Source organism: Pituophis catenifer, unplaced genomic scaffold (assembly GCF_029215685.1).
Source record: "Pituophis catenifer annectens isolate HBS135680 unplaced genomic scaffold, rPitCat1.0.hap2 SCAF_2, whole genome shotgun sequence".
NCBI lineage: Eukaryota > Metazoa > Chordata > Lepidosauria > Squamata > Colubridae > Pituophis > Pituophis catenifer.
In genome coordinates this window covers 52,398,873-52,413,316 of record NW_027256882.1, presented here as the reverse complement: position 1 = coordinate 52,413,316, position 14,444 = coordinate 52,398,873, and the positions used below count along the sequence as shown (strand labels likewise).

The 14,444-nt window shown below is 39.1% G+C and overlaps 1 protein-coding gene across 2 annotated transcripts in view; it reads right to left on the bottom strand.

Moving 5' to 3' along the window:
* The window catches only part of SLC25A26 (solute carrier family 25 member 26), a 135,636-nt gene extending 121,723 nt beyond the window's left edge, over window positions 1-13,913 (bottom strand). For both annotated transcript variants that reach the window (XM_070933541.1, XM_070933542.1), the window contains exons 1-3: window positions 13,826-13,913; window positions 7,302-7,458; window positions 3,188-3,297 (exon numbers count right to left, since the gene is read on the bottom strand). In XM_070933541.1, the coding sequence (XP_070789642.1) occupies window positions 3,188-3,297; window positions 7,302-7,458; window positions 13,826-13,858 (300 nt within the window). In that variant the 5' untranslated portion in view covers window positions 13,859-13,913. The remainder of the gene's footprint in view (window positions 1-3,187; window positions 3,298-7,301; window positions 7,459-13,825) is intronic.
* Between the last annotated feature and the right edge of the window lie 531 nt (window positions 13,914-14,444).

Genomic DNA, 14,444 nt, shown 5'->3' with positions numbered 1-14,444 from the left:
CAAACATTCATTTAGTGACCATTTGAAGTTACAACAGCACTGGAAAAAGTGACTTATTATACCGTTTTTCACACTTTCAACCATTGCAGCGTCTTCAAGATCACGTGATCGAAATTCAGATGCTTGGCAACTGGTTCATATTTTCATAACCAGTTTTTCTGGTTCACCAGTTTTTGTGAATCATATTTAGTGTTCATAGTTGCAGTGTCCTGGGATCACACGATTACCTTTTGACAAGCAAAATCAATGGGGAAGTCAGATTCACTTAACAACTGTCTTACTAACTGAACAACTGCAGGGGTTCACTTAACATCTACGGCAAGAAATGGGGCAGAACCAGGGGTGAAATCCAGCAGTTTCTGACAGGTTCTGGAGAACCGGTAGTGGAAATTTTGAGTAGTTTGGAGAACTGGCAAATACCACCTCTGGCTGGCCCCAGAGTGGGGTGGGAATGGGGATTTTGCAGTATCCTTCCCCAGAGTGGGGAGGGAATGGGAATTTTGCAGTATCCTTCCCCTGGAGTGGGGTGGGAATGGAGGTTTTGCAATATCCTTCCACAAGAGTGGGGAGGGAATGGGGATTTTGCAGTATCCTTCCCCTGGAGTGGAGTGGGAATTGAGGTTTTGCAATATCCTTCCCCCAGGAGTGGGGAGGGAATGGGGATTTTGTAGTATTCTTCCCCTGGAGTGGAGTGGAAATTGAGTTTTTGCAATATCCTTCCCCCAGGAGTGGGGAGGGAATGGGGATTTTGCAGTATCCTACCCCTGGAGTGGGGAGGGAATGGAGGTTTTGCAATATCCTTCCCCTGCCCCACCCACCAAGTCACGCCCATCAAGCCATACCACACCCACCAAGCCACGCCCACAGAACCGGTAGTAAAAAAAAATGAATTTCACCACTGGGCAAAACCCACTTAACAATTGTCTCGCATAGCAACAGAGGTTTTGGGCTCAATTGTTATCGTAAGTCGAGGACTACCTGAGTAATGACTCTCTGGGTTTCAGTCTGATCCCAGGCCACCTGGGACCTTCTCTAGGCGAAGCATGCTCTGGATCACTCAGCCATGGAGCCTCCTTAAAACAGAGAGCATCACAATTGGTAGCTGAGCAGCTTCAAGGACCACTTGCCTGCTTCTCCAACAGAAAGCAGCAAGGTAGAAGTCAGCTCTCCCCTGATGAGAATTCACAAGGAGCTGCCAATGAAAGCGCCTCCTATCCTTATCCAACTCAATCAGAGCAATCTATACAGTAAGGCCATGATTTTGCAATACACTCGACATTCTGAGAACATAAAACAGCCATTTCATAGGAACCTAAACTTGTGCCTGCATCTTATTACTACATATCTATAGACCAGCCATTTGTTACAGTCCAACAACAATTAAAGTGTGGGGAGGGAAGCCGTGCTGAAAGTTGAGGCCTGCTTACCAAATAATAGCCTTTCCCTGTGGTTGTGGCTTGATTAAAGTCTAATGACTAATCAATAAAGCTATAATTACAATTTTTACCCTTTTGTGTGCAATTTGGGACACAAAGAAGAATCAATCAAAGACGGTTCAATAGCATTTGGCAGGGGAGAAGGGAATGAGAAACTCCCACCCACTTGTACCAGCTCTGGGGCCAGCACACCATGGCTCCAGGTTCTTGGCTCAGCTATTTGCAACCAGCAAGTTAGATAAGAAAAAGTATAACCCATCTACTATTTGCCCATTCTAACTAAATGGCCAGGCAGGTATCTGGAGATAATACTGATACCCAATTAGCTGAAGTGGGCAATGCTGTGGGTGGGTGGTCACATCCTTCCTGGAGGATGCTTGGCGGTGGGAAGAAACAGGTCCATATACCGTATTTTTCGGAGTATGAGATGCTCCGGACTATAAGATGCACCTACCTTTTTTGGGGAGGAAAACAAGGGGGAAAAAATCTGCCTCTGCCTACTAGCATCCGTCGGTATTCATCTGGCTAGCATCCTTGCAGCAAACAGCAAACAGCCTGGTCAGCTTCAGCAGGTTATCGCAGCCTGATTTATCATGAACAGCTAATTGGCAGTTGGATTGGGCTCCCGGAATACTGCCAATCAGCTGTTCCAGGCTGCAGGGATCGCCAGAGCCCATCGCCGTCTCCGCATGTCACATTTTCAGCCTCCGCACATTGCGTTTTCAGCATCTGCACGCCCCATTTTTGGCCTCCGTGCGTCGCATTTTCATCAGGTTCCAGAAGGCAGGGATTGGCGGCAGCAGCAGCGGAGATCCCCGCTGCCTGGAACTGGCCAAAAATGCAACGCACAGAGGCCAAAAACAGGGCAAGTGGATGCTGAAAATGCGATGTGGGGAGACCAAAAACGTGACACGCGGAGGCCAAAAACGGCAGAAGGGTGGGGGCTGGTGGGTCGGCGGGGCTTCAGCAACATTCGGTGTATAAGTCGCACCACAATTTTCACCCACTTTTTTTTGGGGGGGGGAGTGTGTTTTATACTCCAAAAAATACGGCATCTCTCTAACACAAAGTTATTTTCCAAAGTAAGGGTAGCCTTAGAAGAAGCATTGCAGATTTTCAATTGGGCCAATGTTTTTCAACCTCAATAACTTTTAAGATGTGTGGACTTCAACTCCCAGAATTTTTCCACTAGCATATTGGCTGTGGAATTCTGGGAGCTGAAGTCCACACAACTTAAAGTTGCTGAGGTTGAAAAACACTGAACTAGCCTATTCAATCAGCCATTCCTAAAATGGAATTGTGTGGATTGATTTATCCATACTCTAACAGCTTCAAAGAAGGATTATTGCAAGGATACAGTAAATATATATGTCTCTCTCGGTGTTGGTAAATCCATGTTTTATTACTGATGTACCTTGTGGGGTAGTGATTTAAAATAAGGACATTTCATAGAAGAACCACAATTATGGATCCTTCTTCTAGGAGATACAGTTGACCCTAGTGCCACTGAATTTTAGTTATCTTCTACAATTGTATTTACTTTAGATGAGATGTCATATAGTTCTGAAGCTACAGTATCTATCTTTTTTGTAGCTGCTAAATACACTGTCATGAGTGTATGCTTTAATTATTTGTATGTTATATAATAATTATTATCTTATACATTACTACCCCGTTTCTCCAGAAAGTAGGAAAAATTGTAACCATTCGATTGTGTAAGCACATTTCATTACAGGTAAACTTTTACTTACTACTTCTCCAAGGGAGGCAGCCATCATGTGAATAACTGGAGCAAAATATGGAGAAGCATCTGTGTGCAGGACAGCTTTCATATATTCATAAGTGACAAAAAAGGCAGCAGCTGAAACACAAGATAGAATGTCTCTTAAGTCCCCTAAGATTCCTTATGATTACATGCAATGTTTGTACAATAGACAGTAAATATGAAAGAAGATGAAGATTGTCCCTTTGCTTGCAGGAACCATCATATTTACAAATATTCTCCATAGTATCATGCATCTTTCCCTCCATTCCAGTTTTTTTTAACTAGCCATGCTGCTATGATATAGTCATTTTGTCAGGGAGCAAGCCATCTCTATGATAATTCTCTTCATGTTGTCAAATTGTCTGATATATCCAACAACCAAGATGACTAGCTCCCCCGCTATCTAACACACAATCTTCCAGAGATGGAGTTTTAGTAACACAACCTTTCTTTTTTTCCAAGTCAGCAGGATCCAAAAATGATAAAACTAAAAATGACAATATGGAAACATGATAAGGCAACTAGAAAAGTCAAATGATTGTCTTCTTGGAAATAAAACAAATACCAACAAACAAAAGGTTGGACATTTGGGGGCCAATCATATGATGCTTTCTTGGTATGTGGAGGCTGTGAGGTCCTGGATTAGGAAGAACAGCCTTCAGTTGAACCAGTGATGGGATTCAAAATTTTTTACTACCAGTTCTGTGGGCGTGGCTTGGTGGGCGTGGCTTGGTGGACGTGGCAGGGGAAAGATACTGTAAAATCTCCATTCTCTCCTCACTCCAGGGGAAGGTTATTGCAAAATCCCCATTTCCTCCCAATCAGCTGGGACTTGAGAGGCAGAGAATAGATGGGGGCGGGGCCAGTCAGAGGTGATATTTACCAGTTCTCTGAACTACTCAAAATTTCCGCTACCGGTTCTCCAGAACTGGTCAGAGCCTGCTGAATACCACCTCTGAGCTGAACCCTAGCAAGACTGAGTGACTTTGAGAGTTAGGAGTACACAGTTATACTGTCTTATATTTTGTTATTTTGTACATTTTTAGCATTACTTAGCTGCTTAGTGTCACTACAGTGAGATAGGCAGTAATATTACTTTAATACAATTCACTTCAGGAAGTTTTCGACTTATAACCACAATTGGGATCAGAATTTCCATCTTTAAGCACAGTGGTGGTTAAGTTAGTCTCGCCTGATTTTATTTTATTTTATCTGCTTCCCCCATTGACTTTGATTGTTGGAAACCACCTGGGAAAGTCACATATGGGGATCTCATGATCCCAGGCTGCTGCAACTATGGTCAGTGTCCTACCATTCTGTTGGAAGTGGTGGGGAGAAAGGCTTGCTGGCATTTTTTGCATGCTTTTGGTGTAAATGCTTAGGAATTAGGGAGGGGGATTGTCTTTGGAGACAGAGCGGACTCCCTCCCAGCCAGTTCCAGCCTGGTTTCAAGGCTGTCATGCCCTGAGAGTGAACTGTTATCTGCCTAGCACCTCAGCATTCTCAAAACAACCTTGCGGCATCACATTGGCTGCCAGTGGACTGGTCAGAGGAGTTGGAGTTGGGGAAACGGAAGAATTGCTTTGTGCTTTGCACATGATTTTTCAGATTTTGTCTTGCTTTCTTGCAACCACTTTCTCTCAGTAAAAGTTCTTTTGATTCAACTTAATGGATTCAAGAGTTTTGCTTTCCTGAGGGACCAGCTGGGGCAGGTCCTTACAACAATAATAAATACATGCTGGTTGTCAAGCATCCAAATTTTGGTCACGTGACCATGGGATGCTGGTCATAAGTGCGAGGACCAGTCATCAGTCATTTTTTTCAATGCTGTTGTAACTTTGAAAAGTTGCTACAGGAATGGTTGTAAGTCAAAGAATATCTGTACTTACAAACAGCACTTTGGTCCAGATCCAAAGCATTGAATCCCACCTTATTAACACTATGTTCTAGAATTGTTTGTTAAATGTTTTTAAATGATTTTTGAAAAACCATGTCCTTTTAAACACTGGGCAACTGAAGCCAGCAATTTTAAAATAGTTTTTAAGAGAAAAATACCAGGGATGCTCTTACTCCAGGTAGAGAATATCTAAATCTGATAGAAGTCCTATCTTCAGGTAGCAGAACATTTTGTTGATGTGGACATAAAATGTTAAAAAAAATTTACACAGATCAAAGAGATGAGAATAGAAGCTCCAAAGACTCACCAATGTAACGTGTTACTTTATTTCAATCACTTATTCAATTCAATGAATCCCCAAACTAGCTTACAAAACTTCCCTAAATTTTAAAAAAGCAATTGAAGGATTTAGCATGGGAACTTCTGAGACAAAGAAAACAAAAAACAAAGCAAAACATAAAGGTAAAAATGAATACATATAAACCATTTTACTTCTTGCATCAAATCAAAAACCATGTCTTTCCCCACCTCTTGTGTTTTCTAGGACTTCTGCACATATATAAGCGATTTTGTAATTCAACCCAATTCAGTCAGGTGTTATTCTAAATATCTTTTTTTTTCCTTCTAAAATTCACCAGCAGTGTAGATGCTCTAAAAAAGCAGGATAAAATGAAAGACTGCAATTATGAATTGGCAGCAGTATTTCATACTGGCAAAAACTAAAACCAAAACATCTGTTTCCCCTGATATTAAAAAGGTGGCTTTTTAACTATGCAGGACTTCAAGTAGATTTTTATTGCATCTGTAAAAACAGGAGAAAGTTCAGAATTTAAAAATAGAAATGGTGTAAGAGAAAAATAGTGGATGTGTCAAAAGGAGCACTTGCTAATTCTGTTTCAGGGCTACCTCTATTGCCCTCTGTGGCTAATCAAAAGATGCTTATCTTCTCCAAAAGAAGATAAGGAGAGAGAAGATTTTAAAAAAGAAACAGAAAAATTAATAAGTTGGGAAGAGCTTAGTAAGTTTAAAAGATGCCTGAGGATGAATCTATAAACTTATGTTAGCATCCACCATTGGACGAAGAAAAAGGTTAGAAACAATGATAACACCGTTGTATTCATGGAAATTAAAAAGCAAAATTAAGTTTAAGAAAGTTAGAAATGCAAGCGTCTATATCAAACAGGATGAGACCCTTACATTGTCCAAAACAGACACTCACTTGTGCGATAAAACTGTTTCTTCTTTAAAATGTGGCAATTCTATCAGCAGGAGTATGTTATTATTATTGATTTGGCTTTCATTTATTATTTTTATTTATTAGATTTATATGCCGCCCATTTCAGAGTTTGAGGCACCTTTATTCTGCTTTTATTATTGTTTACAAATAGTTCAGGGCAGCAAAAATACATGATACTCCTTCCTTCTCCTAGTTTCCTGACAATAACAAACCTGTGAGGTGGGTTAGGTTGGCCTGAGATAGACTGACAGGCCCAAAGTCATCCAAGCCAGTTTTTCATGCCTAAGGTGGAACTAGAACTCAGAGTCTCCTGGTTGCTTTTTTTCATTAGGGGAAGGGGCTCCCATAGGAGAAACACCTTTCTGTTGTGGTCCTCCAGCAGCCTGTGGAGCTGGCAGCGAAGTCAGACAGTGAGGAGGCTGGGGAGGACAATGGGCCTGTCCTGGAGTCAGGGGAAGGCCCAGACGAGGGCTCTGCATAGGAGGAGCCTGTTCCTAGTGCACGCATGCGAAGAACTGCCAGAAGGCAAGAGCAGCTAAAGCAAAAAAGGACGACTCGGGAGTAAAGCCAGGAGATGATTGGCCCCTCCCAGAAGGCTTAAAAGAGCAGTAACGGCTCTTGGGATCTTTGTAGGAAAGCAATGTTGCTACATTTGCTTCTTGTCAGCATCTCTTGCTTCTGAACTTTTGTCAAGAAAAGCCTTTGGCAGGGTGCCAAAGTAGACAAAGGTTGGTGATAAGGCCGTTGGTGTTTATGAAAAATTTATTTTGGACTTAATTTGGACTAAGCTGAAAACGAAGTATTCTCCACCATTCAGTTGGAATTCAAGAAGCTTCTTGAATGAGAAGCAAAACGTTTTCAAGAAAAAAAAAAACTAAGCAAGTCCTTGGAAAAGCATTTTTGGTCAATTAGAGGGAGACCAGCTTGCAATAAAACTGGGAAAGACAGTTGCACAGAATGCCTTACCATTTGGAAAAGATCCTATGGCAGCAGAAGGAACACCAGCATAAATGCCGCGGAAACCACCAGCCTTTTTAAATCCTTGGGGACTCTGCAGTCTAGTTTTGACTGTATCCAAAGGAAATAATGTCAGGTCCACACACACACCAGCCAGCCCACCAGCCTTAAAAAAAAAAAAAAGAAAGAAACAAGCAAGAAGAAGCATTATTAATAAAAAACAGTGATTTGTCAGAAGTGAAGACCACCTAATAAGCCAATTTATTTGAAAATCAGCCTTTGATATAGGCGGCTCAGTTCCTATTCTGTTCTGGGCCACTAAGTAATTTCATGTCATCATTTTTCGAATAGAAATCAAACAGACAATTTTTCAAGCAAAAGAAAAATTAAGAAGAATGCTTATTAATGCTGGAGAATGAAAGTTTAATTAACATGTTTAAGTTGTAGCTATCCAGAATTATCACTGTCCCACTCTGATCTAGCTAAATGGGGGTGTACAGTGAAAATAACTAAACATACAAGCAAATTAAAAATACTTTCCAATATGATACAATATGAAAATGTGGAAATGACATGACACCCACAGAAGTAAGTACCTATACTGAATATTCGAAAAGAAAATAAATGAAAGCTATAGATTTAAACAGTGCCATTTGGGAAGAAAAATAATTAACTCGACATTTTATCACTGCTGCATTTGGACTTAATTGTTCTTCTCTAGGTTGGATGAAATGACAGAAGCAAATCAGCTATTCCAATATTGATGGTAAAATCCAGGAAAGCTCATTACAATATGCAAACATAATGTCAACATGATGTGCCATTAGCACAAGAAACAGTTCTGAAATATAAATACGTAGCACTAACAACCATAAGACATGATCAGATAGCTAACATTTATCCACTGACAAAACTGTGCTAAGCCTAAATTATAAAGTCTCTACTGACTGCTTCTGTCTCAGCTGAGACAGCAGAGAGATTAAGGGACAAAAAGTGTAACTTTCATAAAGTGGGTGGGTGGAAAGCATCAAATTAAGGACCCAGGGTTTAAATGCTTTTGTGGTGTAGAGGTCATATTTTATATTAACTGCCATGTGTAATTTTCAAGATTTTTCACCTTTTTGAAACAACAAATATTTTCATAAATCTAATCTTAAATCCCTGGAGATTCTCAATCATCCAAGTCATGGTTGTCCCAACAGTGCTTTTCCAAAAGGCAACTAGACTTTCTTAATTTATTTATTTATAAAATTTATTGGCCGCTTATCTTACCATAGACTAACTTTGGATGGTTTACAAACATTTCGTTTCTAATCCAAGGGAAAGTGGGGAATGGATGGATTTATATTCTTTGCAGTCATCTGCAGAGTGCTAATGCCCAGAAAGTCCAGTTGTGTTTTAGAAAAGAACCATTAGTCTTAAATGTGAAAATTGACTTAATTACCATGCGCCCCAAAGCATAGCACAAATCTCTCCATTTACTATAAACAACTCATTCACCATGAACCATGCACCACACAACCCCAAATGTTCACTTCATCTGCCAGCAATCAAGAGTTCAACCCAGAGTTCACTGCAGTACAGGTAGTCCTCACTTATTGGCTGCCTCATTTAGTGATCACTCTAAATTACAATGTTAAAAAAAAACAGCTTTGCAACCAACCTTCGCATTTACAACCTCTGCAACAACTTGCATTCATATGGTTCCCATCGGGTGCCTCACAACTGGCACACAATTATGTGAGATATAAAGACCCAAATATTTTAATCCTCACTATTCATAAACAAGACTGGTTCACAAAATTAAAGGTTTATTGGAGATAAAATGAAGAAAAATAAAAAGCGGTTGCAAGCGCAGCCTCTTAGACCCTTCCCAAATGGATTGAGTTCAAAGAGCGCAAAAAGCAGTTTTCAAGCTATACATTTTATACTCCTATACAATGCACACCACGCCTAATAAGCCCTCCCAATTCCCCTCTATTCTCCTAAGTCATTCTCCAAGTTGTTTTACACGTTAAAGCAGTGGTTCTCAACCTGCGGGTCGCGACCCCTTTGGGGGTCGAACAACCCTTTCACAGGGGTCGCCTAAGACCATCGGAAAACACATATTTTCAATGGTTTTAGGAATAATTTTATGGTTGGGGGTCAGCACAACATGAGGAACTGTATTAAAGGGTCGCGGCATTAGGAAGGTTGGGAACCACTGCTTTAAAGGGTCATCTTGACATTTCCTGCCTAACAACAACTATCTTATCATGTTTACTTTTATTTTTCACCTTGAGCGGATGTTCCTTTCCTACTGATATTGGTCTTGCCCAAGGCATAGGTTCCTGTCTCCAAGGGAGCTTTTAGCAAGTCATAACACATTGTCTCTACTAATTACAATTTGTGGTCAGTTTGCAATAGTAAGAACATCATAGCTTTTTAATACATTAAACACTTTTATAAAAGAGTAACTTATTATTCATTTCCTTCAATTACAACCACCATATTGTCTTAAAGTCACCTGATTGTTGTTTGTGTGCCTCAACTCTTAAGCAAAGTTAAGTAGAGAGGGCAGAAGTAAAATTGTATGTTGTCTTTTTTACTTCTTTTATCTTTCTTTTGTTTTTAACTTTATGTTTATCTTTTACTTATGTGAAAATCTTTAATATTTATTTTAAAAAAAGACTCATGATGTCTTAGAAAATAAAGAATAAAATCCTTAAGGCAATTAATACCTGTAACAAAATCACAAAACAGGTCCCAATATCCATATTAAACAGCCACACCAACTTTATAAGTGCCATTTAATTAAAAATTCTGCAGAAGAGTACAACTTTGAATTTCTTCTTCAATACTAACCAAGTATTGGTTAGCAGTACTAACCAAGCATAAACTGAAAAAATATCAAGATCTGGTATTCCTCCCCAAATTTCCAGCGGTGGAGAACTCTCATATCTGGGGACAAACATAAGTCGATGGATCAGTTCTGAAAGAAGCAGTTCTACAAATGTTTAGGGCAATAAAACAATCTTATAAATTAAGCATTCTGAATTATGCTCAGAAGGCTACAGGAATCTAATGCAGGAGGCCCAAAATGGGTGCTATAGCTTTTATGTGCCATCACCATTGCTTTCTATATCAACTCAGTTTCTGAGTAGTCTTCAAAGGCAACCCCAAGCATAGGGCACTGCAGCAGTCAATCTTAGAGCTGATAATGTGGTAGGTAACAGCTATTCAATAGCCCAAATTGGGCAAAACACCCACAAGCATTTGCCTATCTACCGGTAGCAGTAGGTCTAGAGTAGTCTCAAGTCACAAATCCGGTCTTAGCGGAGAGTTGTTTCCCATGCAGAGTTGTAAATGGAGCAGGCAAAGGCCAAATAGTTTCTGAAAAAAACAGACCTCTGCTTACTGGAATTAAACTCAGTTCCTTCCCATTCAGCCCTTGCAGAATCCAGACCTTGGGTCAACACTTCTATTATATCCTGTACTTGTCCTGAGATGGGTATCATCAACAACCCAATGACACCTCAAAATACTCCAATATCCTGATGGATGACAGCCCAGACTAATTCAGGAAATTCTCACAGGAAGGAGCAAAGGATTTATCAAAGAAAAATGAAAAAGCAACAAGCAACTGTCAATAACTTTAGTTCATATAGAATTAGTTTGCCTTGTATTGTTGGGTTCTTTCACAGCAGAAGTCAAGGTTGGTCATCTTCAGCCATGATATCTCATTCAAAAAGTGCTCTAGCTTCAGTTAAAATTTTAATCAATAAGTTAATTACTCTTTTAATCTGCTTGGCTATTTTGCATGCATTGATTTCACTACTCCCTATCCTTTTAGCTCTTTCTCCATCAGAATTCTTATCTGTAGCAAGTGATTAAGAGAAGAAAAAGAAAATTGATCTGGTTTTAATCTAGCCATCTGGCAAAAGCATGAATCAAAAGTTACTAATTGGTTCTTTGGATTTGAAACTTTTGTATCTTATACGTAATTTAAATTCATGAAGTAGCTAATGTGGAGCATCTGCCAGAGAGTACAAATACCTAGATGACTATTTTAACTGTGGAAAACAATAATGATTTTTGGGACAGCGAAGGAACATTGATACCCTTTCTGGAACTACTTTTAGACTTCTAAAAGAGAAAAATAGAAAGCTTTGCACAGAATTTTATATTTTTTTATGCCATTTCATTATTTTTGGACAGCCTGAGATAGTTTTAGACACCCGAATACCTGGGAAAATGTTTAATATGTTCATATTCTTTTGAATAATATATAGACTACACTGAGAAAACATATTCTTCTTAATGAAGGAATAATTTACCATGGTTAATCTATTTGTAAACAACCAAAAGAGTAAAAAAACAATCTTACAAAAGGAGGAACTCTGAAAAAGATAACAGAATTTAAAATACCTACAAAGAATTAAAATCATTTATTAAGACACATAATTACAAATTGCTAATTAAACATGACATGGAGACAGAGCAAATATTAAACTATATAATTAAATGCATGCAAAATGTCAAAGAAGCAATAGTCACGGATCAATGGAAGAAGTCAGTAACATTTATACCAAGCTATAGTCTTAGGGAAAATTTGGTGCAAAATGAAACATGGTATATAACTCTATTAACAACTGCCAGGATGGATAAATCAGCCGCCCAGAGTCACTTGGTTGAGTTGGGTGGCTAAAAAAATCAATCAATCAAATAAATACATTGACAAGAAATGTTAGAAATGCCACAATAAAAAAGAATGCTGTATCTAATGCGGTGGTTATGTAAAAATCCTCAAAAGTATTAGAAAGAAATACCCTAAAAAGTTCAGAAATTAAATTTGATTTAAAACCACAAATATTTTTAGCAAATGTGATCTCAGAGAATAGAAATAAAAAATGTCATAAGACTTGCTGTTCAACATTGGAAATACAGGCATACGGCTCCATAGTTATTCAGTGGTTTGCAGTATTGATTAAAACAGATCAACTATGAATATGTTATGAATCATGGCTCCAATTCATTGGTACTTGTAAATGCGCAAATATATTTTGTGTATTTTGGGTTTTTTTCTTCTTTTATAACTTTATATACTCTACTTATATTTTGTTTTTTGTGTTTGATTATGTGTCATCAAATGGCTGTCAACTCTTAACAACTTCACAGATTCTCCATTATGATCTGTCTGAAACCTAATCTTTAAGGTCTTCCAACAAGACAAGAGTAGCAATCGTAGATATGGTCAACATTTGGGTTCAAAGATGATACATTGTTGTGCAGTTCATGTGTGGACACTGGGGTAGCCCTGCAGTAAAGCTACTCCAGTGTCCGCACATGAACTGCACAACAATGAATCATCTTTGAACCCAAAGGTTGACCAATCTACGATCCCTGCTGTTGTCTTGTTGGAAGACTTTAAAGATTAGGACCTTAAAGAAAGCACAATGAGGGCACTGAAAGTTCATTATTGTAATAACTGTGGGTATTATTTTTATAAGACTGAGACACTACCTATTGCATGATCTTACACATATTTTCTTTCCAATATGCCTGTCATACCACAGTGAATTCAGATGCATTTATTTTTAAATAATGTGCAAGTAATATCATACCACTAGCCTCTAAGTGGATAAACCCCATTAAATCTTCAGTGCCTTCTAAGCACAATAATATGCAGAAAGCTGAATGGTGGGCATATTCAATCAATTATAGTTCTCATTAGAACTTCACATACAATTCATTGGGAGGGAACTAAATTATTATTACTAATAAATTTTTAAAACATGGCCTAAAGTGCATGTGTTTTACTCTATAACAGAGATGTCTTCTAATCAAACTTAACTTCAGATTACAAAGGAACATCCATGCAAATAACTTGGTGGTGTCCTATCAAAATACTAATCAGGATTCACAGTATTCAGCTTTTGACCCCAGACAATGCTGACATCTGCTGAGTCTATCGTATTTGATATGATGTAAGGATTATTTCTAAAGGGGTCTTGTGCAAGATGATAGCTAGCAGCAGCATAATTAGGAAACTTGTTCAAAGTCAAAAAGCTCAGTGTCAAAAGGGAAATCAGTTCACGCTAAATCCAGTAATTCCAAATTCTGGAAAGTGTTGCCCTTGCAGGATGTATACCATATGCATGTCTTTAAGCCCTTTTCAGTAAGCTACCAGATCTGATCTGCAAAAAATCCGGTTTACACCAGATGGCAGCAAAAAAAAAAAAAAAAGACTCCCACTGGGGAGTTGTCACATTTTCGTACCATTCCCTTCTACCTTGCTTTTGCATATATACCTTTTAATACTTTTTAACTGTGAAGATGTCAGCAAAATGCCCCACACATCAAGTTGGCATTGTATGCAAAATATCAGACGATCGTGGAGAGTTCAAGAGAGTTTAGTAGGCACAGGGCTATGCAGTTTAAAAACTCATAATTGAAAGATCTCGATCTCAAAGCCTTTTCAGAGGTTTTTCCTACTGGATCTTCCACCGATAACCAAGTTTATCTAGTGCGGGCTGCAAGTCTCCTTCACTCACCACAAGGGAGACCAAGAAATCCCCACGATCCATGCGGTCTCAGAAAACCATCGAGATGCGGCAACTACATTGCAACCTTGCTTCCTATGGCCGCAGCCATATTGGAAGCTTGCACCGCCTCTCTTAATATCACGTGAGCAGTTGCCTCTCCGAAGCGCTGGCAGATTTTTTTTTCCCCTCCAGTAGCGCATGCGCGCTGCCGATAAAGTACTTAAACTCTTTCGCGTGTCTTTCATCGCTTCGCGATGGGTTTTGCTTTAGAAGTGGATTAGGGGGCACAGCTATTGGGGGAGTGTAGGGAAATGTGCTTGCTCAAATAGTGGGAATTCGGATTTCTACATCTTGTATGAATATTCAGTTTTGCCTGTGTGCAACAGAAGGCGCGTTTTTCAAGTGTTTTTGCAGAGAAAAAAAATGCTTATTTGTAAGGCAATGCAGAGGAAAGTAAGCAAATTCTCTTGCTCCGTTGTTTAAAATCAGTGTTTTTCAGCAATTTTTAAGATGTGTGGACTTCAACTCCCAGAATTCCCCAGTCTTTAAGACTCCGAACACATCTTTAAAAGTTGCTGAGGTTGAGAAACAACTGCTCTAAACGACAAAAGAGATGGCAGCAAAGGGA